Genomic DNA, 24,232 nt, shown 5'->3' with positions numbered 1-24,232 from the left:
AAGTTCTCCCTCTTAGGGTGCAATCCTATGGGGATAGTCAGCCACCTCCAAATTCAGAGGAGACCGACTATCCAATGCAGGACCAGTGGAGCGCGGAGGGGATCCGCCCTGCATTTGCAGCTGGACAGCCAATTTTGGCTGTCTAACTGGTGCACTTTGGAGTGAGGGTGGGGGAGGCCAGATGGCACATAGGAAGCATCGTACCGGCACTTTTGTTGTCCCCTCCCCCAGGAATGCCCCCTTTTTGGCTGCTCTGCACTGCTCTTCTGAGTGTGGAGCTAGGGATGACCTGTGCCTCCTACAAGGCAGTAGGGCAAGGGGCGGGGAGTCGGATTTCTGGGAACCGACCTCGGAGCGTTGGCTGTGAGTTCAGTTCCCAGAAACTGAAAAATCCTATAGCCGTCTAGACGCTGTCTAGCAGCCGTAGGATTGCGCTCTTAGTCAATGTTGGATCTGCTGGCATATCTGTAGCTGTTACAGATAAGTCAAACAGGCTATGGCACTCAGTGTTGAAATGCTTTGGTTGCTCCACTTTTTTTGTCAAGACTGCCGATTTGTGGTTTCTGAAGCGTGTGCATAGGTCAGTAGTAGTTTTTCCTACATACTGGATGTGACATCCTGGTTTTTTGCATTCATTTACATAAATTATGTTGCATGACCTACAGGTGATATTCTGTTTGATGTAATATGTGTGTTCCATCCTTGTGCTTTTGATAGTAGTTGTCTCCATGAGGTACACGCAGGTGATGCAGCATTTGGAGTGGCAAGGATGAGATCCACGATTGCTGATAGGTGGCTTAAGCATAGCTCTCACTAGTACTTTGCGTAAATTAGGAGGCTGGCGAAATGCTATAACAGGAGGTTTGTTGATGGCTTTAGCAAGATGTTCAGAGTTTATTAACAATTGGTAGCTCTGTCTGTTTGCAAGGTGATAGTTAGATGCTGGATGGAAATCTACTACAAATGGAATATATCCTTCTTTGTTTTTGCAAACCTCATTTTGATGGAGGAGGTTTTCTCTAGACATAATGGAGGATCAGTGGATGTTGCAATCTATTTGTGGATGATATACATTATATATACATTATTCTCTCATTCATATATATATATATATATATATATATAAATAAAATAAAATAAATTAGGAGGAGCAGGGAGCCTGATGGTCAACAAGGTGTCCCATGGGCACATTCGTACTCATGGGTGCCATGTTACAGACCCCCAAGTCTAGAGGAACATCCACTTTATCTTTAATTCAATTTCTCAGATTTGCTGCAGTGGATCTCTAGGCAATGAATTTTTGTAGACTCTATTTGTGCTTCAATTCAATTTGAATGTTGAATCTTGCTCTCTCCATTCAGGGAATACCTGGGGCTCCAGGTGTGCCAGGAGTTATGGGTAATGTTGGGCCACAAGGTGATGCTGGACCACCTGTAAGTAGCAGAACATTATACAGGCTATGTCACTAATGAACAACCTTTTTGATAAGTGTGCCTCAAGTCAAGCCCAGTCCACAGTATAAGGCTGTATAAGTCTTATATAGTATTAGTACTCCGATATTCACTATAGTACATATGCAGCCTGCCTGTGCCTTGGGTGGTTTAGCCTACTGAGTGGAGAGCAGACAGAAGTGAAGCACTGAAGGAACAAGCAGGAATGCAGACCTGCCTCCATGCATTAGCCAAGACTATAGGTTGTCCAACTCCTACTCAGCTTCAAGCTGGCCACCAGTGTTGTAGATAATGTCTCTGCTGAGTCTGAAAGACAGGGCTCAGAAGAGGTCAAGGGAATTCCACAAGCTATCATGAGGGAGGATCTTTCATCTGTGTTCTACCAGTCCCACCCTCCCGCCCCAATTGATGGATAAATAAAAAGGCAGAATGACCTTCAGGAGGGTCAGGGCCCATTGTGGGAAGCATAAAGTATTATGAAGCTGTTTTTCAGTATATGGTAATTTACAGTTTTTCCACGTGGAGGTACTTTCATAAGACCATTTCACTGCATGACTTTGATGAGGATAAGTCACGCTCTGTAAGATAACTCTTTCCACTTCAAGAATGGCCAACTGAATTGGCCCTTGGTGTTGGTATGATCCAACTCAGGGTCCCTTTGATAGGAAATTATCAGTTTCAGCTATACAACTCTGTTTTGTGATGGTATATTGTATTGGTGGTGTCATTGGGAACTTTTTTCCAAGGCTAATTGCTGAGTGGGAGGGGGGGTCAGGATGACAGCTGGAGCCCTGCAGTCCTGAGGAACATCCCCCCACCCATGCTTAGAATCAAATGTTTCAAAAACCCAGATGTGATTGCTAAATACACAATTAAAATAACACATAGTTAAACCCTCAGAGGCTCATAAAACTGCCATGTTTTGGTTTCTTTTACTTTACTTCACATAGTCTGAGAATGAAAACAGTGACAGTCGCCAACAAACCTCTTTACACATGTTTTCCAACCAAGAAGAGTTTAAAAACTTCCAGTGCTGGGCACGGGATCTGATATGAGATGCTCACTCAAAATTACCCCTCCCCAGCCCCAGTATGCACATAGATCTCCCTCTCCTACTTTGGATGGAGGCCAATATTTGGGGCAGGAGTAGGCAACCTGGTGCCCTCCAGATAATTTAGACTATCACTCGCAGAATCCCTGACCATTGGCCATGCTGGCTGGGGCTTACCGGAGTTGCAGTCCAAAACATCTGGAGGGCCCCAGGTTGCCTACCTCTGCTTCGTAGAGCCAATCATTCTGTTGCCACTCACCACAAAGATACCACATCAGCACCAACCTATTAATATTTGCAGGTGGTGTTTGGGATGTGTTATGAACTACAATCAGACCCTGGTGACATAATTACTGCTGCAATGTGGCGCAAGCCCTATAACCTATATGTTACTGCATTAAAAAGTCCTGTGAATTTCAAAGAGGGGGAAAGGACATGTGCACAAATTACAGTTTGCTTTTTAAATGTTTTTCCCCACAGGGACTTCCTGGAGCAAAAGGCGAGAGGGGTGAACGTGTAAGTGCCTTTTAATTTCAGAATTGTACAGACAGCAGGAATACGAAGAGAATTAGGCTTATTTGTTTTAAAAACAAGGCACTGTTGTTCCAGTTGTGATGAAATAATGATGTGAGTGGTTCTTTTTAAGGACACTAAGGCTGCAATCCAATCCACATGTACCTGTCGGGTAAGCCCCTGTTAAACTCAGTGGGTGGGTTAAATCCAAAATTGCATGAGTGGATTTTTGCTCGTGTAATGGGACTTCTCCTCACTCTTCTCTGTTCTGCAGCCCGCTGTGCACCACACAGATCTGCTCTGAAGGGTCCCCACTCTCTGGAGCAGATTTGGGGGCACGCACACGGGGCTGAAGTGGAATGAGGAAATCTGTTCTGCCAGCGGTTTCTGTTCTGTTGGATGCAACCCAGCGGTGCTTACTCCTGCATATACTTGTATAGCATTGTGCTGTCAAAAACCAAAGGGCATCATTTTCCAGTGATCAGGGAGAGAAACTTCCACATTCTATGCAGCTCACAGTCTCTCCTTGAGGAACATTATTCTAAGAGGTGCTAATGTATCATTATGATCTTCTTATTACGCAGGGAGACCTTCAGTCCCATGCAATGGTACGGACAGTAGCTCGTCAGGTGTGCGAACAGCTTATCCAAGGTGGGTACAAGTACTTATAATTCTAATCGCTGTAGATGTTATCTATTACTGGTGTTAGCACATTTCTAAAATACAACACAACTGTGCAGCTTGTGATACATCAAGCTGAACACAGTTCACAACACTGTGGCCCATATAGCCGGTTCATTGAAATAAAGTTTAATCAGGACCAGTTTATTGGCTGAAGTATTTCTTTTTGTGGATTTGTCTACTTTGCAGGTCATCTGGCCAGATATAACTCAATCTTAAATCAGATTCCAAGCCAGTCTGTTTCAACACGAACTGTTCCCGGACCCCCTGGTGAACCAGGACGGCAAGGACTACCTGGACCTCAGGGAGAACAAGGATCTCCAGGAAGCCCAGGATTTCCAGGCAGCCCTGGTCAGCCCGGAAGACCTGGTGAAAGAGGTAAGCGGAATACGAATACGTATAAAATAAAACTGGAGCTTTCCTGAAAGTTACCAAAGACAACATAATGTATGACTGATGTCATGCTGAACATATAAAGTCAAAGAGATATAAATAGCTTCTAATTCCTGGGAGGCACTGAGAGTGTTAAAACCCATTCTGAAAATTTTCAAGATTAATATTATTGATCTACGAGCAGCACTGTAATAATTGCTTCCGTGTGAGAACTGTGCTTTGAGAAAGGGAAACCCTCAGGCTAAGTAGAATTTTGGAGAAGACATTTGTGAAAACTGGATCCAGTGTTGTTTGATAGCAGCCTATCTAGACTTCCTTTTTCCACGGGATTGGGTGAATCGGTCTTTAAATACGTCCAAAGCCCAAACCAGTGAAAACGAAGAAGGGTCTTTCTGGCACTTTAAAGCAGGAATGGGCAATTTGTGGCCCTTCGGGTGTTGTTGGCCTGCAGCTCCCATCAGCCTTAGCCAACATAGCCAGTGGTGGAGGGATCATGGGAGGTGCAGCCCAAAAAACATCTGGAGGGCCACAAGTTGCCCAGCACAGTTGAAGGCTAGCAGAGTGATTACGTTACAAGTTTTTGTTAACTACTTCATCATATACATCAGAAAGTTTATGCCGTAAGAAATGTGTTAGTCTTTAAGGTGGCACAAGAATCTCTTGTTGTTTTTGCTGCAAGAGACAAACACAGCTACCCTTCTGGAAATTATTGCAATGCAAAGCCAGTGAAACCTATTTTTCCTTTGCCTGCATTGTCTGTCTCATAGAATAAGATTATTTTTAGTGGCCTCGTTTCGTGTTAGAGCTTGTAGTAATCTTTCTCTACAAATAAAGAGTTGAACCCAAGCCATAATGCTGAGACAGAATAGGACAATAAATTCTAATCTTCACAGCCAATTGGATGCTGTAAAGCAGTTGGTTTGGCTGGCTGTTTTATTCAAAAAAAATATTGCATCCACTTCAGTGAGTAATGCATCTTATACAAATATATGTGATGGATTTATAGATTGATGCGGTTGCTATATGGGTATAGTATACTATCGTTTAGCAAACAGAATGAATGAATGAATCTATACTGCCAAGAAAATGCTTGTAGAAAAAATGGATTTTGATGGATAAAGTATTCCACATTTATATTGATTTTCTGCAAAGACGTTTCTTAACTGTTAATCTCCATCCTGAATGGAAATAAATTTTAAGTACATGCATTTGCTCATGTTCATCCATTGTTACCTTTACCTTCCATATTCCTCCTATAAGGTTGGAGCATAAGCTCTTTGGGGCAGGAACCTCTTATTATTTTGCTTATACAGTCATAGAGCTTGAAAGTACCTCAAAGGTCATCTAGTCCAGCCCCCTGCTAATGCAGGAAACCTACTATTTCAGCACCCCTGATATGTGGCCATCAAGCCTCTACCTAAAAACCTCTAATGAAGGAGAGTCCACTACTGAGGCAGTCTGTTCCACTACTGAACAGCTTGTACCATCAAGACGTTCTTTCTGAGGTTTAGTCTAAACCCTTTTTCTTGTAATTTGAGCCCATTTGGTTTAGGTCTTACCCTCTGAAGCAACAGAGGACAGATTTGTTCCATTATCTCTGGCAGCCCTTCAGATATCTGAAAATGGCCATGCCAGTGCCCAGCAGGGCTGATTCTGCCTATCACTGCATCCCTTCTTATTTTTAAAAAAAAACTTTTATAGGCAGGGGAGGGGGGAGAGCAGTTAGTCACGTACCTGGTTACAGATGCTAATACTCTTATTTTTACTTATAAAAATATATTACCCCTTTCTACAAGAATGTGTTGCTTATTCCCAAGTAAATGTGTTTAGCATCAGGACAGCAGATGCAAACTCCATTTTATTCCTATAGTGATGCTGTGGTTTAAGTGAGCTTAAAAGACACAGCTGCACAGGCTCAGAGTCTTTCTTTCTTTTAATCAGAATTGGTGAACAGGGGTTGTGCTTTGCTTTTGCGCTAACGTATCAGGAATGTAGAAATAGTTGTAAAGCGTGGAGTGGCAGATGGAAGTGGGGAGAAGAGAAATATTAGTTGTGTGCTTTACAACTGAAGTAATATACATGGCTGTCTAAAGCCACCCCCACCCCCAATCATTAAATCCAGCGACTGAATTCATTTAAAAATCCAGTTTAACTGCCAACAGGCTTAAAATGCTTGTGAATGCTTCCATCCTCCCCCCACTCACGCGCTCTCTCACGCACGCACGCACGCACGCATGCACGCACACACACACACTTCTGGGTTTTTTGGCCTCTTCGCTACTTTTTCTTCAAGTTATTTTTTGGCACTTTACAGAAGCAATCTAGAAACTATGTCTTGTGAGGAAAGGTTGGAGGAGCTGGGTCTGTTTAGCCTAGAAAAGAGTCAGTTTAGAGGTGCTGATGCCAGGCCTGTTTGCCGCTGCCTGTATCACCTGCCGCTCTCTGCATGGTCATTTGGGCGTCCCTGGACTACAGGGTCCCAGACTCGGTTCCTGAGGCCCTGCCTGAACTGCACCACTGACGCACTGAACCTATTTACATACTTTTATCTCTTAGAAATAAATACCTTTTTTGAAAGAGATTTCTCACTGATAGCTCAGTCCTATGCATAAAGCGAGAAGGATCTTGGAATTGTTGTAGATAACAAGCTGAATATGAGCCAACAATGTGATGTGGCTACAACAAAGGCAAATACTATTTTGGGCTGCATTAATAGAAGCATAGCTTCCAAATCATGTGAAGTACTATTTCCCCTCTACTCAGCACTGGTTAGGCCTCATCTGGAGTACTGTGTCCAGTTCTGGGCACCACACTTTAAGAAGGACGCAGACAAACTGGAGAGGGTTCAGAGGAGGGCAACAAAGATGATCAGGGGACTGGAAACAAAGCCCTATGAAGAGAGACTGAAAGAACTGGGCATGTTTAGCCTTCAGAAGACAAGACTGAGGGGAGATAGGATAGCGCTCTTCAAGTACTTGAAAGGCTGTCACAGAGAGGAAGGCCAGGATCTCTTCTCCATCATCTCAGAGTACAGGACACAGAGTAATGGGCTCAACTGACAGGAAGCCAGATTCCGGCTGAACATCAGGAAAAACGTCCTGCCTGTTAGAGCAATATGACAATGGAACCAATTACCTAGGGAGGTGGTGGGCTCTCCCACACTGGAGGCATTCAAGACGAGGCATCCATTTGTCAGGGATGCTTTGACTTAGATTCCTGCATTGAGCAAGGGGCTGAACTCGATGGTCTTATAGGCCCCTTCCAACCCTACTATTCTATGATTCTATGATGACTCTGAAGTAAATCCCACTGAGCTTAATGGGACCTACTACCAGGTAAATGACCGTGTAGTTTTGCCACTGAAGCCAGTTCTAAGTGCTCATGACTGCAAATTTGGGATTGTATTGCTTGTTGTTTTTCCTGCTTGTGAAATGCATTTAGTGCGTCAAATGGCTTGCTTAGAAGCCATGAGAATTAATATTATGTTGTTGGTTCTGATGAGGAAAGCTTTAAGTGACCTCCGAGAATCTATGGTCATAATTCTAATTACTTGCGTGTAAGAGGAGACAAGATTTAGGACGGCGAGTTTGTCAGCTTCGGGTTTCTATGGCAAAGCTGAACAAAGAGTGGCATTGTTCAGTGGAATAAGGAAGAAGGGGGTTGAGGTATGGGGGCGGGGAATGGGAAGTTGGGAACAAGAAAGGGACTGATTGAAAGTTAAACTGGGTGACTAAAGAGAAGTGGGATACAGGAGGAGTTGTCTCAAAAGCACAATTATTTGCATAAGGAAATATATTTGAGTGTGAAGGATTTGGCAGAAGGATTAAGGAAATATATATAATGAAGAGGAACAAATAATGTCTTGGACTGTAGCAACAGTTCCCAAACAAGCAACGCCAACTTTGTAGGCGTATATATAGCTTGCAAAGAACATGCCAGGGAATTCAGTGGAGGAGTGATAGTTTGTGATAACAAAAAAAAGGGCATGGGATCAAAGTTCTCACATTCATTATTTCTGTTGCTAAAACAGTTGTCAAAGCAAAAGAGACGTTTTGGCACAACTGCTCATTTGGCACTGATATCTAAGAACACTTTCACCAGCATTGACCATTCTTTCAAACGTCACAAACTGGTCCTTGATCAATGAAGTACTGGGGCATTTAGAGCCAACAGCATCGCAACACAGAGAGACTGGCCCAGTTGAAGGAACAGCTTGCCTCTGGATGGGAGGACTCTAAGTAGACGCTGTTTTGATCCCCACTAGCACAGCAACAGATTGGTAGACACTGATCTGGAGCGGGAGGACTGGACTGCACAGAATATCCGCCTGGGGGTAGTGGGTGTCATTAAGCTCCCGCAAACTTATCACAGCCAGCGAGATCAGTGGAAACATTTGGAGCTGGCAGAGACTACAAGCATGGTGTCAGGACCAGCTAGCTCTGCCTTGGGTCAGCAACATCCAGCTGCTTGGAAGCCACTGGAGGCATTTGGGAGTCCTATAGGAGAGACTGTATACCATGGAATATTTGCCTGGGGTAGCAGGTTACATCAAGCTCTCCCAGGCTTAGCTCAGCCAGCCAAGGCAGCAGAAATATTTGGAGCCATCTGAAACTGTCAGCACTATTGACTGTTCAGGCGGCGAGCCACAGGGGGTTGCTCAAGTTGGGACTAGAGGACCAACCCCCTAAAGTCGGAACATTGGTGACATGGGTGTGTGTGTTGTGTTGCATGCTCTTATCCCAGTGCAAAGAGCAGGACAATGACTACGGGGTTGGGGAGTAACAGTTGGGCTGTGTGTAAGTGCTACCTAATCCTAGTACACAACTGGGCTGTTGCCTTCCAGCTCCCATGCTGGATTCCTCATCATGCTGAAAAATCAATATTATCTCAACAAGTCTCCTGTTTAATCTTATTTAGGCTATTTAGGAATTTTGAATCAAACATTCTTTTTGAGGGAGGGGGGAAATAAGACATAAATACAGTCAAAATAGTTGGGAGATCTCCCCTTGACTAAATATGTACGTTTTGGGGGCAATTAGTCAACCTGTGAAGCAGTAAACCACGAAGAGGCAGTGGAAAGGATTTGTGAGAGGACAGCAAAAACTGAAGTTGGGGAGAGGAAATTTGATTCTCAGTAGAGTTTTTCTCTTCAAAAGGGAATGAAATGTTATCCGGATGGTTCATTGCTCTAGTGGGAATTTGACTTGGCAAAAGTATCTCTTAGTATTCCATATTATATAGGCATTGCATATTCTCTGATTCTTCCTACGCCCACAAAATGCTAATTTTTAAACAAAATGTAATAAAATTGCATTCTTTTTTTTTAAAGCCAATTCCACAGCAATGAACATGAACGTAAAAAAGAGTCTCCTTTAAGTGTCCCCCACCCATTTCATCTCCTTTGGATTCGTGTCTGCAGATGAGCTCCTAGCCTAATTAGCATTTTTCTAATAGGAAAAGCACCAACTGTCTTTGGTGTCGCTGTAGATGAAGCTGCTTGAGATCAAGATGAGGAAGACGAAGGAGAACTGAAGTCTGGTTTGTGTTGCTGGGACTAGATAACATACCGTTTATTTCTGCGCTGCCAGAACCATGCTTACTGACATTAAACATACGTTTCCTTCTTAAAAGCTATTTTTAACATTCGTGAAAAATTCTAGATAAAAATATAATAAAATATAAGTTAGCAGTTCTGAGTTGCAAACTGTGTTAGAATTCCAGAGACATGAGCGGCAAATTGACTGAGCAGCCAAGCAGCTTTTCAGTGGTGCCCTTCACATGGTCAGAGCCATCCTACTCATGGATTTGTTGTACCGTATTTTTAACATGCCAAAACTGATTTCCCAGTTATTCCAGCTGAGTATTAGCGAGCCATAGTGAGCGTTAGTGGGGGAAGTTTTTTGATGGTTTCTATATGATTTAAAAAAGATACCATACCCTTCTGTTGGAACCAAGGCAACTGTAGTTTCAAATGCTAGTGTAGTTTCAGGGCTTGCTTGGGAACATGTTGGGGGAGTGAGGGGGCATAGGGTCCTGTGGATCCATGGCCCTCCCTGATGCACACCCAGTACACCCTGTTCTGGTCCCCACCATTTGTGGAACACCACTGCCAGGTCAGCAATGCCGTTGGAGCTTTCCACAACTGTATCAGGGAGGCCTCTGGTGATGGACCTCCCTCTCTGCCCACGCAGGTCTGAAGCACCCTTCAACCTCTGAGCTGCCCTCCCACGGAACATAGAATTGCTTCCTTAATGTAGAATCTGGTCATCCTAAGAATGTCCACTTTCTGAAAAGAAATTTATTTTCCTAATGGCTGTGAAGGATTGTTTGGATTGCATATGGCATATATGATGCCCTATAGAATTTTACCAAAATTCTTATAGCAAAAGAGAAATGGGGGCTCCCTGCCTTCAAGGAGCTTACAGTCTTAAGTTGCAAGACAACAGGGAGGGAAAGGACAGACAGCAGTTTATGCTGGGGATGATGATTAAGGCTTCATGGAAAAAAAGTGGAAGTCAAGGGCAGGGATATATGAAGGACCAAATGGAAGAGTAGGTCAAGGCCACTGAGAGCTTTAAAGGTAAGGACTAGAAGTTTGTGCCATATCCAGAAGGCGATAGGAAGCCAGTAAAGGAATTTGAGGAAGAGTGTTGTATGGTCTGAGCGAAGGGAACAATGGAGTTTTGGCAGTAGAGGTTTGAGGACTGAGGTGTGATTCGGAAAGGTCAGAGAGGATGACCAATAGTCAAGTCAGAGGATGACCAGAGCATGGACCAGAGTTTTTGCTGTAGAACAGAGAGGAATAGAAGAATTTTTGCAATGTTGTAGACATAACACAACTTGACAATAGGTTCAACAAAGGGGGTGGGGGAGAGGAAGCAATACAAAATGAAGCCAGGGCTGCTTGCTTGATCACCATGGTTATATTGTCAACAGATATGGAGAATAGTAAAGGTGAGACAGGGAAGTAAATATGGAGAATAGTAAAGGTGACAGAGGGAAACTACTTCAGTCTTGGGACAGGTCGAGTTTGAGATGATGATGAAACATCCAGGTGGATATATCAGACAGGCAGTCAGAGATGTGGGATTAGATGGAGAGGGAGAGATCAGGGGACAGAAGTATAGCTGGGAGCTATCACATTGGGGCAAAAAAAAAGAAGTATCCTGAGGGGGTCTGAGCTGGTGGTGACTGACTCAGAAAGAGATCTTGGGGTTGTGATGGATGCTCAACTGGCTGTGGATCCTCCTGGCAGCGCTATCATCCAGCCACAACAAGAAAATATCATGAGAAACCTTGTCAAATGCTTTGCTGAAATCAAAACATACTGTGTCCATGTCATTCCCACGATCTACCAGACTAGTAACTCTATCAGAAATGGAGATAAGATTCATCTGACTTGACTTTAAATAGCATTGGGCCTGGGAAATCACCAGGTGATTTCTCAACATGCCCGATATCCCTCTGTTTTCATATTTTAAAAGCATACAAATTTAGTACAGACCCCTGAATCTGTATTCTGAATCTATAATTACAATGGAAAGCCATGACCTCACTTTCCTGTAAGCCTGAATATGATAGCATCAGTCCAGAAAGACTGGGATACCAGCCTAGGGGCCTGGCCTGCTGGCCTGGTTTCTGCTAATAGCTGTCTTAATCTTCTGCCAAATCACCTGACTTTGTCTTGCCTCTGAAACATGCTAGAAAATAATTCAGCCACAGACCCAGACTATGAAGCCCTGGAGGGTATGGCCTACAGACTGGTTAGCTTGGATTTTAAGCCAACTGTCAGTGTCAATAGTATGACTTCAATCTAAGTACATTTTGGCTTAACCCTGAACTAGAATTTGGGCTGTTCTGTTGCTGCAGACTCTGTGCTTCCTGCAAAGATCTACATCTGTGCATTAGAATAATAGAATCATAGAATAGTAGGGGTGGAAGGGGCCTATAAGACCATTGAGTCTAAGCCCCTGCTCAATGCAGGCATCCAAGTCAGAGCATCCCTGACAGATGGCTGTCCAGTCTCATCTTGGATGCCTCCAGTGTGGGAGAGCCCACCACCTCCCTAGGGAATTGGTTCCATTGTCGTATTGCTCTAACAGAACGTTTTTCCTGATGTTCAGCCGGAATCTGGCTTCCTTTAACTTGAGCCCATTATTCCGTGCCCTGCACTCTGGGATGATAGAGGACTAGAGATCCACATTTAGCTTTCTGTGTAATCCTGTTCACTCATGTTGGACAGTCTACATGTGGACATAGTACACAAAAAGTGTGGAGGGAAGGGATAATTTGCATGTCCTTCAACTGCCCCCGTTTACCAGGGACAATCTCTAATTTCAGGCATCTATCCCTGAACCATCGTTGTCCCTGTTTGACTTCATAAGACATTTTTTTGGGAGAGGTGGGGATGCCCTTTTAGAAATTACGTTTGTGTGATTTTATAAACTTGCCTTCCTTCAAGTCTATAGAAACTGTGTTTCTGCAAGGGGAGGGATGCATTTGATTCTAGTGCACATGCGTCCAAATGTATATGAGAGACCTCAAAAATGCTGCTGCCTTTCCACAAGTGTCTATTTAGGTCATAAATGTTGCTAAGTGTGTTTGAGTTGTACTCATTCTGTCATAAGTCCCAGGAGGCTGTTCCAAGTGGTCCAGAACCTGGTCGGTCCAGTTGTTCTGGAACCAACGGAGCATTCTAAGGCCTCCTGTGATGACTTTGCAAAGCACTTTGCAGATAAAATCGACCGGGTCAGGAGTGCTATTCCCTGCACTGTGGATACAGTTAGTGAGCGAGAGGCGGCCTGGCTGTGGCAAACCAGTTTTGTGGTATCAGTTCCAGCTTCTTCCTTCAGAGGAAGTGGACAAGATGCTTTCACCTTTAAGGCCGACCACCTGCTTACTCGATCTTTGCCCATCTTGGCTCATTATGAGCTGCAGGGAGAAACTTAGGTAGGGGATCCGGGATCAAGGTGGTGGTGAATGCCTCCCTCGAGGAGGGAGTGATGCCATCAGTCCTCAAGGAGGTGGTGATAAGACCACTGTTAAAGAAGCCCTCCTTGGATCCCCAAGACTTGAACAACTTTCGCCTGGTCTCGAATCTGCTGTTTTGGGGCAAGGTGATTGAGCGGGTGGTGGCTTTGCAGTTGCAGGGTCACTTGGAAGAAGCCGACTGTCTGGATCCATTTCAGTTGGGCTTCAGGCCTGGGCATGGGACAGAAACGGCCTTGGTCGCCTTGGTGGATGATATGGGGAGAGCTCTGGATAGGGACGAATGCTCCTTCTTTGTTCTCCTCGATCTCTCAGCAGCTTTTGATACCATCGACCACAGTATCCTCCTGGACCGCCTGGAGGGGTTGGGCATAGGGGACACCATATTACGGTAGTTCTCTTCCTTCCTCTCTGGCAGGTACCAGAAGGTAGCTCTGGGGGAGGAGACTTCAGACCCTTGGCTGCTCAGTTCCGGGGTGCCACAGGGTTCTATTCTCTCCCTGATATTTACTGGGAGCTATCATCAGGAGGTTTGGGGTGCAGTGTCACCAATATGCGAATGACATGCAACTCTACCTCTCATTTAAATCCTTGCCAAGGTTGGCTGTAGAAACCCTGTCCAAGAGTCTGGAGTAGGGGTGCACGAAAGTCCCTTACCTGTCCTCAAAGCTTTTCGCGGTGGGGGGAGGCGCTTCGCTGCTCCCCCCGCGAAGTTCAGGCCGGGGGGGGAGGCTTCCCACCTCACCCGGCCGAAATTTAGGCCGGGGGGGAGGCTTCCCGCCTCGCCCGGCTGAAATTCAGGCCGGGGAGGAGGCGCCTCGCCTCGCCCGGTCGCAAACTAAAAAGTTAAAAAAAAAACCAAAAACACGCCCCCGTGATAGACTACGTGACGATTAACGTAGCCTATCATGGCTAGATCTGCAAAGTCAGCCGTGATAGGCTACGTTAATCGTCACGTAGCCTATCACGGGTGACTTAAAAAAAAAAAAAAAAAGCGCGTACGGATAATGGCGGCCCCCATAGGGAGCCGCCATTTCCCATTCCTTATTTGGTCGCTGTAATAATAATAATAGCGTTGTAATAATAATAGCTGTAATAATAATAATAATAGCTGTAATAATAATAATAGCTGTAATAATAATAATAGTGTTGCCCTTATTTTCACCGTAGTCTACGTAAAGATTTACGTAGACTACAGCGACCAAATAAGGAACACGAATGGCAGCTCCCTATGGGGGCCGCCATTTGCCTACGCGCTTTTTTTTTTTTTTTTAAGTCACCCGTGATAGGCTATGTGACGATTTACGTAGCCTATCACGGCTGACTTTGCAAATCTAGCCGTGATAGGCTACGTTAATCGTCACGTAGCCTATCACGGGGGCATTTTTTTTTTCTTTTATTGGAATGGCGGTGGCGGCAGCCGGTCAAAAGCCCGGCTGCCGCTCCCACTCCTGACGAAGACCCGCCGAACCGCCGGCCGGACCCGCCGCCGGGAGGGTCATTCGCCAAAGGTAGGTCCCATCCCAGGGGGGTGCGGGGGGGTGGGGGGGTGCGGAGAATTTCTCCCCGAAACTTGTTCGGGGGGCCGAACACGTTGGCGCTCGGCCCCCCGAAGTTTCGGGGAGAAATTCTCCGCCAACCCTAGTCTGATGAGTGGCTGGATGGAAAGGACTAAGCTGAATCTGAACCCTGACAAAACCGAAGTACGTTTGTGGGAGACAAGGGGAGGTTGGGGGATGTTGACCTGGTGTTTAATGGAGTGTGGCTACCCCTGAAGGACCAGGTCCGCAGCCTGGGGGTCATTTTAGACTCCCAGCTGTCCATGGAGGCTCAGGTGTCAGCCATGTGCTGGGCAGTGCTGTACCAACTCTATCTGATATGGCGGCTGTGCCCCTACCTCCTTAACCATCTGCTCCCATCAGTAGTTCATGCCCTGGTCTCCTCTCGCCTAGACTACTGTAATGCGCTCTGTGTGGAATTACCCTTGAAGATGGTTCGGACGTTGCAGCTGGTGCAGAACGCAGCGGCCTGCCTGATTAAAGGCAGCCATCGGCGAGACCACCTCACTCGAGTGCTGAAGGAGTTGCGCTGCTTACCAGTTGTTTTTCGGGCCCAAATCAAGGTGTTGGCATTGACCTTTAAAACCCTATATTGTTCCAGCCCAGTCTATCTTAAGGAGCGCCTCCAACAACACCAGGGCTGCTGCTCAATGATATCGGCCTTGGTAGGCCTTCTGTCTGTCCCATCAGCCAGGACAGCTAGGCTGGTGAGGACTAGGGAGAGGGCCTTTTCTGTGGTTGCCCCCACTCTGTGGAATTCCCTCCCTAGTGACCTCCGCCATGTCCCCTCTTTGATGAGCTTTCGCTGGCCTTTAAAAACCTGGCTGTTCAGGCAGGCATTTGGGGTGGGTTAGGTTTTTTTTAGAGCAACGTTGTCTTGTGCTTTTTTTTTTTTGTCCAGTTGATTATGTAAATTTGTTATTATTATTGTATGACGCCTAGAGTGGCCAGGAAGCTGGCCAGATGGGCAGCTAATCAGTCAATCAATCAATCAATCAAATAAATAAATGTACAAGAAGATCCATGATGAGATATTAAACCAGCTTTTGACTACCATGCAAATTTTTTTTAGTAGTTTGCTGGGAGCTGGCAGTGGAGAGATGAAGCCCACTGCATATCTATACTAGGCACAGGGGGGGGGGCATTACTCTTCTAGGAGCCTGCTAGGTTTCTGTGCTGATCAGAGAGGGCGGCCTCGCCTGCATGGAATTCTGTGTATTCTCCTGCATGCAGTTTCTTGTTGCCTGTGGTGATCAGGCAAGTGCTTAAATGCAAGGCATCATTATATACTTATAGTCAGTTTAAAGAGGGACAAAATAGATTTAATAGTCTGCACTTTTCTGTTTTGTTTTTAAATAGAAGCCGTGGGGGTGGGGGGTGGTCTGCTACCCAGATTAGAACCATGGTGTGGGGGGTGGGGAATTTACGCCATTATTTCCTGTGATATTTTCCTGCTTAAAATCTCCCTCCTCCTGAAGCTGCTGTTTCCACTCACAAAAGGTCACATTTGGATCCAAGATACCATAATTTGCAAGATTTCATTGGTTTCATTGGAATATTAACCACCTAAGAAGCATTCCTAACCCCCTCGGACAGGGGGGTTAAGATAAGGTGGAAGGTGCCACTCTGCCAGCGGAGAAGAGCTCTACTGGTGGGGGGCATGTCCGCTACTAAGGCCCTTCATATACTTAGAAAAAGCTCTGTGGACATAGATCTACCACTGGCAGTGTTGCCAGTGGTAGATTCCCCTGTATTGGGGAATTTTAGTGACAGGATTGATTTCAGTGGGAGGAGGTTTTTTTTTAAGAAGGGTTCTTAGCAGGAAAACCTGCCCTCCAACTTCTTGCCCTGGCTGGTGGAAGCCAGCAGGCCTTTGTGAGTGATGAGTAGTTGGCCACAACACTCCCCGCTCCTCCTAGGATTCCCCTGTGATACTTTTGATTTATCAGTGGGCACCATCTGTTTTATCTTTGGAGGATGTTTTGGTTCTGATGTGTTCCTGTCATGCAGGGATGCAGAACCTCAAGCCCGGGAGCCAAATCCGGCCCTCCAGCATTCTCAATCTGACCCTCTGGGGTTTGCCAGATGGCCATGCCCCCTTCTCCTTTGCCCCAACCACTGGTCATTTGATGGTTTCTCAGCTTTTGTGCATTCCCCCCCCCATTCTTTAGGTTGAAATGCATCTTCTAGGGATTAGTTACTGGCAGTAAAAGATTTAAGCTAAAATATGCTGGTATTTTTGGCCTTACCCCCTTTGCCTTTGTCCCCGCCCACCACTGGAATGCAGCCCCTGAGAGCTTCTCTGAAATGGAATTTGGTCCTTGGGCTGAAAAAGGTTCAACACCCATGCTCTAACTGGGAATTTAAAAGTAAGCAGTAAAGGTGGCCTTCACTTCTTAACAATCAGTGATCGCATCCCCCCTCCGCCCCACAAATTTTATGTTACCTTACGAGTCCATTGAGTTCACAAAAAGGTACTGAGGTTGAGCTTTTGGGAACTGGTAAATGTATTAAAATTTAGTTGATGAACAGTGCAATCCTATACATGTCTGCTCAGAAATAAATCCCACTGACTTCAACCAGGCTTACTCCCAGTAGGCATAGGATTGCAGCTTAAAAGGCAGGTGATGGATTAAAGTTTTTAAATTCAGCCCTGATGAAAGTAATAATAATACTTATCTAATCAAGCCATTAGCGAGTCAAGCAACAGCGGCTGTCCAGCAAAGCACGCAGGTTGAGAGCCCATAAAGAGCAGCTGCTATTCTCTGCATGCTTTCTTTTTATAAGTAGGCTGAACCTGAACTATTGATTTTGGTCCTGAGTGTGTATGGGGTGTGAAGTGAAAGGAAGCGAAATGACTAGTGCAGAAGGCCTGGAAAACAGTGGGGAAAGGGGCAAGGAGAGAGCCATAAATCGCCTTGGATTTCTATGGCTGTGAACTATCCAAACACAACACAGCTTTTATGGCTGTTTCCAAAGTTCATGCATGGAAACTCAAACCCCGCTGCTTTTCTGAATATTGTCTGTTGCTTTGAGTTGACACCACTGACAGCAGAAGACGTGTAAAATGGCACATGCATGATGGGGGAGTTGCCTACTGTGAGGGTCCTTCATGCAAAGTAACTTAATTGAGGGCAAGCATATCTGTCTCCCATATATACATCCAGATGTCCCTTTCCTCCACAAGACACAACCCACAAGTTACTCATAGGCCCTGTTCACATGTAACACTAAGCCATGGTGGTTGGGGAGTTCCAGTAACCACGACAGCTTAGTGTGTTGTGTCGGGGAAGAACACCACATTCTGTGCGGTTACTAAGCCACCCTGGCTAACCACCCCCTGTAAAAGGGTTAAGGGGCCCCGGGGAGGTTTGCCTCTCAGGCTCCTCAGGGGTTAAAACAGGCTCTGGAGGACTTCTAGGCCATGACCATAGAGTCTGCCAGCTGGAGCATCTGCTACTGTGGGCAATGCTCTAGCTTCTGTGGACTTTCCCGATGGTTGCTTGGCCATTCGGGATGCTGGAGCTGCCCCTGGGAGCCTGTTCACACCGTGGAGGATGTTGGGATGCGAGCAAACCACTCCAGTAAGGTCACCAGCTAACTATGGGGGGTGGGAGTTAATGGAACCACATGGCACCGCATGGTTCTGAGTTGTGCGATGGGCGTGCATGTTGGACTTGATGGTCTTATAGGCCCCTTCCAACCCTTCTATTCTATGTAGTGTTTCTGCTACCCCGCCCCCCCACAATCCCCCTGTGCACATGTGAATAGGCCCATAGTAACTCATAGTCCAGAGCATTTGCAGTATGTTTATTTCTCTTTCCCTTCAAAGAACCTCCTGCTAGGAGTTGTTCCCTGTATAGGGTGGCCATGTGACCTACTTTACAGAGGACAGTCCTCTATTTGGCATTGTTTGTTTGAAAGTCTGTCCATGCTAAGTCTGTTTTAAAGATAAAGAACCTGCTCAAGGCTTAAGATCTGCCCAGGGGGCTCTCCACTGCATCCCACCATTCAGAGTGTCCCGCCATCATGCAATATATGGAGACATGACAAAGGGCCTTCTTGACTGTAGCAACCTACTTATGCAAGGAGACCTGGCTGGTGCCAATGTTGGCTTCATTTTGGCGTCACGTTAAGACCCAGCTGTACCCAAGCTTTTGGGTTGCATTGACTATAGGTTGGTTCTGATTTACCATTGCTCATTTTATATACTGGATTGTGGTTGTTGTATGGCTTTTCGTTGAATTGTTTTTATTGACTGCATAAGCCACTGAGATCCATTGCTATTAAAGTATTTATAAATAAATAAGAAGGGAGACCAGTTGCCTAGCAGCAGTTAGCACCCGGACAGCAGACTGAGCAGACACACAGGTCATCTAGTCACAGTCTTTCCCAGTACAGTGAGATGTATTGCATTTCTGTTTAAATTATGGTATTTATTTCTAAATTTGAATCTGTACGTATTAAATTATAGAGCAGCACCCAATGCTGCCTGTGTTCTTGTGGGATGTACTGCTAGGATAATGGGGAGCTCATGGGTCAAGAAGCAAGTGAGCGGAAGCACTCGGTTCTGGAATGGGGCAGATCAGCAGAGCGTGTGGAATGGAGCTCCAGTGTCTTGCCCCATTCCAGAAATGAGCATTTCTGCTCATTTCCAGGATTGCTGTAGGAAGCGTTAGTTCCTGTTGCGCTAGCAGTCAGTCCCACAGGCACAACGGAACAAGTGGTGGTTAATCGGTAGTATTAGATACTGCCCATAGGTATGTCTAAAAATGCACCCATATATAAAAATGAGTATATGCAAATTTATGCAAACTTGTATTTGTTTTTGCTTATGTCCTTCCTCTCTTTTTTGGTGATGTGTAAATGGCCACCCTAGTTATATCCCTGTGTCCTAGAAGCCTAAGAGGAGATCCATGCTTGACAGCGGCTGTGATGTTTACTGTAGGAACACACAAATAAGAAGGGGAATACAAAGCACCATGTTCTGGACTGGATCATGAATAACTGGTGGGTGGGACCCTGGGGAGAAGACAAATTCCTGGAGGAGAAGGCTATCAATGGCTACTGGTGTTGATGGCTATGTGCGACCTCCAGTACTAGAGGCAGTATGCCTATGTACACCAGTTGCTGGGGAACATGGGCGGGAGGGTGCTGTTGCACTCGTGTCCTGCTTGTGGTTTCCTGGTTAACAGCTGGTTGGCCAGTGTGTAAACAGAATGCTAGGCTAGATGGACCCTTGATCTGATCCAGCAAGTCTCTTATGTTCTTAGAAGAGAGATGGTTGTTTGCAGATATGGGAGGTGTGCATGGACCTCCAGTTGTGAGCAATGGTTGGTGTGCTGCCCTACGCTTGCACTCATAGTCAGGAGGGAAAGAAGAGGGGCCCATTGAGCCCTCTGCCAATCCCTGCCCATGAAAGTTGGGGAAATGTACTTGGTCAAAGTGCATCTAGCCCAGTATTATCTTCTCAGACTGGCAGCAGTTCTCACAGGCAGTTCTCACAGTTCTCACCTGCCATCTGATCCATATTTAGCTAGAGATGCCAGGGATTAACACCTGAAACCTCCGGTATGCAAAGCATGTGCTTTATCACACCGAGCTCTGGCCCCTCCATCAGTTGGGGCCTGGACTATGCCTGAGATTTAAAATTCTGCAAAACTCACCTTAACACTGCAATGCTATGCCCGCTTACCTGGGACTAAGACACATTTCACTAAACAGGGCTTACTTCTGCATAGAGGATCACACTCTAGCATTTGTAATAGGTATCCATTATTAAAATAAAGTAGTTCTGGTAGTCTGCATAATTTTATTCTGTAAGGTGAAGTACAGAATTTTACACCTCCTGGTGCAGGATCTTTTGCAGCCTGCATGTGGGCTGATTTTTCATGACGCAGGTCAGCCACTACGCTGACCTCAAAGACATACTCCCACTGTGCAGTTAAATGTAGCAAAAACCAAGTACAGGTGGCAGACATGGATAGAAAGAAGTTACATATCTGTCCCAACTGGCTTTTAAAGGAGGACTGCTGCGCCTTCTGGTATTGATTAGCAACTTGCAAAGCTATGGCAGCAAAGGGGAATAAAGACATAGCTGTTATGTTTAACAGGCTGGTCTTGTGTTACTTGCTCTATTCTAGCTCTTATTCTCTTCCAGAATCAACTTGCAGATAACTCAAGTGAAATTAGACGTGGGGTGCAACCCTATCGAGATAATCGGCAGCCTCCAAACTTGGAGGCTACCGACTATCCCAGGCAGGGCAGATGGAGCACGGAGGGTCCTTCATGCTCCAGCCGCCCTGCATTTGGCTGCAGCTTCAGGGAGGGGGAGGGAAGGAGTCCAGAGACCCGGTAGGAAGCTGTCTAAAGCGGCTTCTGCGGGCTTCTCCCCCCCCCCGCCCTCAAGTCCACTCCCTTTTCGCCCTCTCTCTGCTCCATTTACGAGCGCAGAGACAGCAGTGGTGCAGAAAGAACCACGCCAGCTACGTGGGAACGGGGCGCGTGGTTTCTGGAAACCGAGGCTGGATGACCTCGGTTTCCAGAAATCAAAAAATCCTATGGCTGCCTGGACAGTGTCTCATGGCCATAGGACTGCTGTCTCTGAGCCATTAAGATTTTTGTAAAATATTTTGAAACAATTTCCATACACTTTAAGGAATTAGTTCTCTGTATAATAACAGCCACTAGAGTGTGTTAAGTCAAATTATTGAAAACAATTGATATTCCTATTGTCGCAGAATGGGAAAATAAAAATTAGGGCAAAATGGGTTAGTAGAGGAAAAGAAGGAAGACAATTATTATCTTTTTTTAAAAAAATTGAGCTTATTTGTTGATTGATTACAATATTGGAACAATAAGGCTCATTCTTCAACAGATATTGCAAGGGTGTGTAGCCATCTGGAGAACCCTGGAAGGCCAGATTTGTACTCCAGGAAGGCCAGATTTGGTTCCCAGGCCTGAGGTTACCCATCCCTGAGTTAGTTAATACTATAGTGGTTTCTATACTATAGTGTTGCTATAGTAACAGCAATACTATTGCTGTTGTATAGTCCCTAGCTTGCAGGGACTATAGCTTGCAGCATACTGGCCCTGCCTTCTGAAGTGCTGCAACACAATAATATACATTGCAAGAACTACTATAGCAGGAAACCAGCTATAGCAACAGCTGCCCACAAGGTTATAGCAGTAGAGGCAACCAAACCATTTTCCTAGGCCTCCCTTCCCTCTCTTAATTAATAAAAGATGTACATGGAGAAACATACATTAGTCCTTTCCCCCATCTGTTGTTCTTGCTATCCTTTGCTTTTAACAGGTCTATCAGGCGAGAAGGGAGAGCGAGGTAACACAGGTGTTGGAACGCAAGGCCCCCGAGGCCCCCCAGGATCAGCAGGTAAATGTATGGTAGGGCCATCACGGTCAGTCTCTGGTCCATTCACAGTTTACAGAGTAAGTATATTTGTCGTAAGTGTACTATGGGTTCTTAGGAAAGTCACCCCATCCAAATTTATCTGTGGATTTTGGAGTTCATATTACCTGCCACTCTTCCATTCTTGATTTCCTGAATTTGTTGGGGTTGCTGTGAGTGACCAGTTTGCTGCAGTATTCAGTACATGTCCTTTTTTTCTCTCCCTACAGGTTACTGTATACTGCATGAGCATATACACACATGGATTAAAACATGCATAGAAGGAATCATATGATATTAAAAAGCCTCTCGTTTTTGCAGTGTTGTAATCAATGCACATATGCTTTCATGTGCATCATTAACTTGTAACAGGGAGAAAAGATGTGAACTGAAAACTGTGGCAAACTGTGCAGGTGCCAGTTCTGAAATTAATTGTACAAATTCTCCAAGTCAAACTGGAAGGCAAGTGAAACACACTATGAAAAAAAGCCAACCTATGGAACAATGGAATGGGGGGCATCTACTAATTCCTAAAGTGCAGTGGTGGTTGCAGCAGTGAGCACTCTAAGGTGTGATGGGGAGGGACATGTGTGTAAACAAATGAGGATGAACAGCAGACATGCACTGAGAGCTATGACTGGCCCAGCTTCTTGGTTTGCATTCACTGCAAGCATGCAGGTCTACTTTGCACTTTGCAGAATTCATTGTGGCGACGTGGTTGCTGCTAGGTGTGGACCAGCTGTATCAGCTGAACAATGGATGTTTTATGAACTAGCCTTCCTTCTGTCCCAGTGTCCAGTGAATTGTTTAGTGATGAGGACATATGTCTTCCTGTGTGTGTTTTCCACTGTTACAGTGACATATGGGAGCACTGACACAGAGCAGTTGTACATCAAAGAACATGCATGTAGTTGTACCTGGTGTTGTCCTTCTTTAGCAGTATAGATGTGATATTCTTACTGCTGCTGCTGTGTTCCATGTAGGAGCTCCAGGTGAAAGTCGAACTGGCAGCCCTGGCCCTCCAGGTCCACCAGGTTCAAGAGGACCAGCTGGTCACACAGGGGTTCCTGGGCCACAGGGTGCATCAGGGCAGCCCGGTTACTGTGATCCTTCTTCCTGTGCTGGTTATGGAACAGGTGGTGAGTATGTTTCTCCAGGTTATAATTTGTTTAATGTTGCCCCTACTTCCTAGCAATGCCTTCAAAGCCTAGTGCTGTACTGAATTTTCACAATGTTCAATTTTCAATGCTGAAGCTGCTATTTCAGCAGTAGGGGAAAGGATCCGCGAAAAACTTCTACCTTCCATCCTTTTGTGCATTCTTCACACATTTGCAGCCATTGTTTCCCCAGTCTACTGGAGCTTTGGCGCTCTTGTTCTTTACCTGAAAGCGTCTTTTTATATGATCCCAACCAGTCAGGGATTTCATAGTGAATCAATGTGATGTCATGGTGGCATGGAGTCTAGCCAGTTTGGCTGCTTCATTACCTCAGTGAGGTCAAACAAAACTGCATTGTCCCCTCTCTGGAGCCCCTCAAATATACTTTTGGACACATTCAAGTACACATCCTTGCCTGGATGAACATTCTGATCCAAATGTAGATCTAGAGTTACCAATACAGGGATGATGGTGGCCAGGTCTTGATCTTGTGGAAGAGAGTACAACTAGTGCACCAGCTGTAGCTGGAAAAGGCACTTCTTGCCACAGCTGCAACATGAGTATCAAGCAGCAATGCCAGCTCAAGGAGTACCCCAAGCTGCAAACTTATTTCTTCAGGGAGAGGGAAACCCATCCAGAACAGGTCCAGACGTCCCAAATTGACAGGTCCACTAACAATCAATATTTGCATTTTACCTGGATTGAGCTTCAGTTTATTGGCAGTGCTCCTCCTCTTGGCTGATTCCAGTAGGGATGGACGAAAGGCACTTACCTGGTCCTGCCGCTTGCTTCGTGGTGGGGGGGAGGCACTTCGTTTCTCCCCCCGAAGTTCAGGCGAGGCAGGGGAGGCGCCCCATCCCTCGCCGCCGAAATTCAGGCCAGGGAGGAGCGCCCCATCTACCCGGCCGCGGAAAAAAAAAGGAAAGTAAAAAAACAACAACATACACCCGTGATAGGCTACGTAACGATTGACGTAGCCTATCACGGCTAGATTTCCAAAGTCAGCCATGATAGGCTATGTAAATCGTCAC

At 45.6% G+C, this 24,232-nt stretch overlaps 1 protein-coding gene across 1 annotated transcript in view; it reads left to right on the top strand.

The window, feature by feature from the left end:
- COL14A1 (collagen type XIV alpha 1 chain) overlaps positions 1-24,232 on the top strand; it is a 208,779-nt gene that overhangs the window by 179,662 nt on the left and 4,885 nt on the right. Inside the window, exons 42-47 of the mRNA XM_084848878.1 lie at positions 1,362-1,433; positions 2,983-3,018; positions 3,600-3,666; positions 3,886-4,074; positions 21,952-22,029; positions 23,028-23,183. Of these exons, the coding sequence (XP_084705004.1) occupies positions 1,362-1,433; positions 2,983-3,018; positions 3,600-3,666; positions 3,886-4,074; positions 21,952-22,029; positions 23,028-23,183 (598 nt within the window). The remainder of the gene's footprint in view (positions 1-1,361; positions 1,434-2,982; positions 3,019-3,599; positions 3,667-3,885; positions 4,075-21,951; positions 22,030-23,027; positions 23,184-24,232) is intronic.

This window comes from Heloderma suspectum, chromosome 4 (genome assembly GCF_057233095.1).
Source record: "Heloderma suspectum isolate Gila_16-S chromosome 4, 16-S_ref, whole genome shotgun sequence".
Classification (NCBI taxonomy): domain Eukaryota; kingdom Metazoa; phylum Chordata; class Lepidosauria; order Squamata; family Helodermatidae; genus Heloderma; species Heloderma suspectum.
Note: the sequence above shows the minus strand (reverse complement) of the source record. Positions and strands in the feature narration are given on the sequence as shown.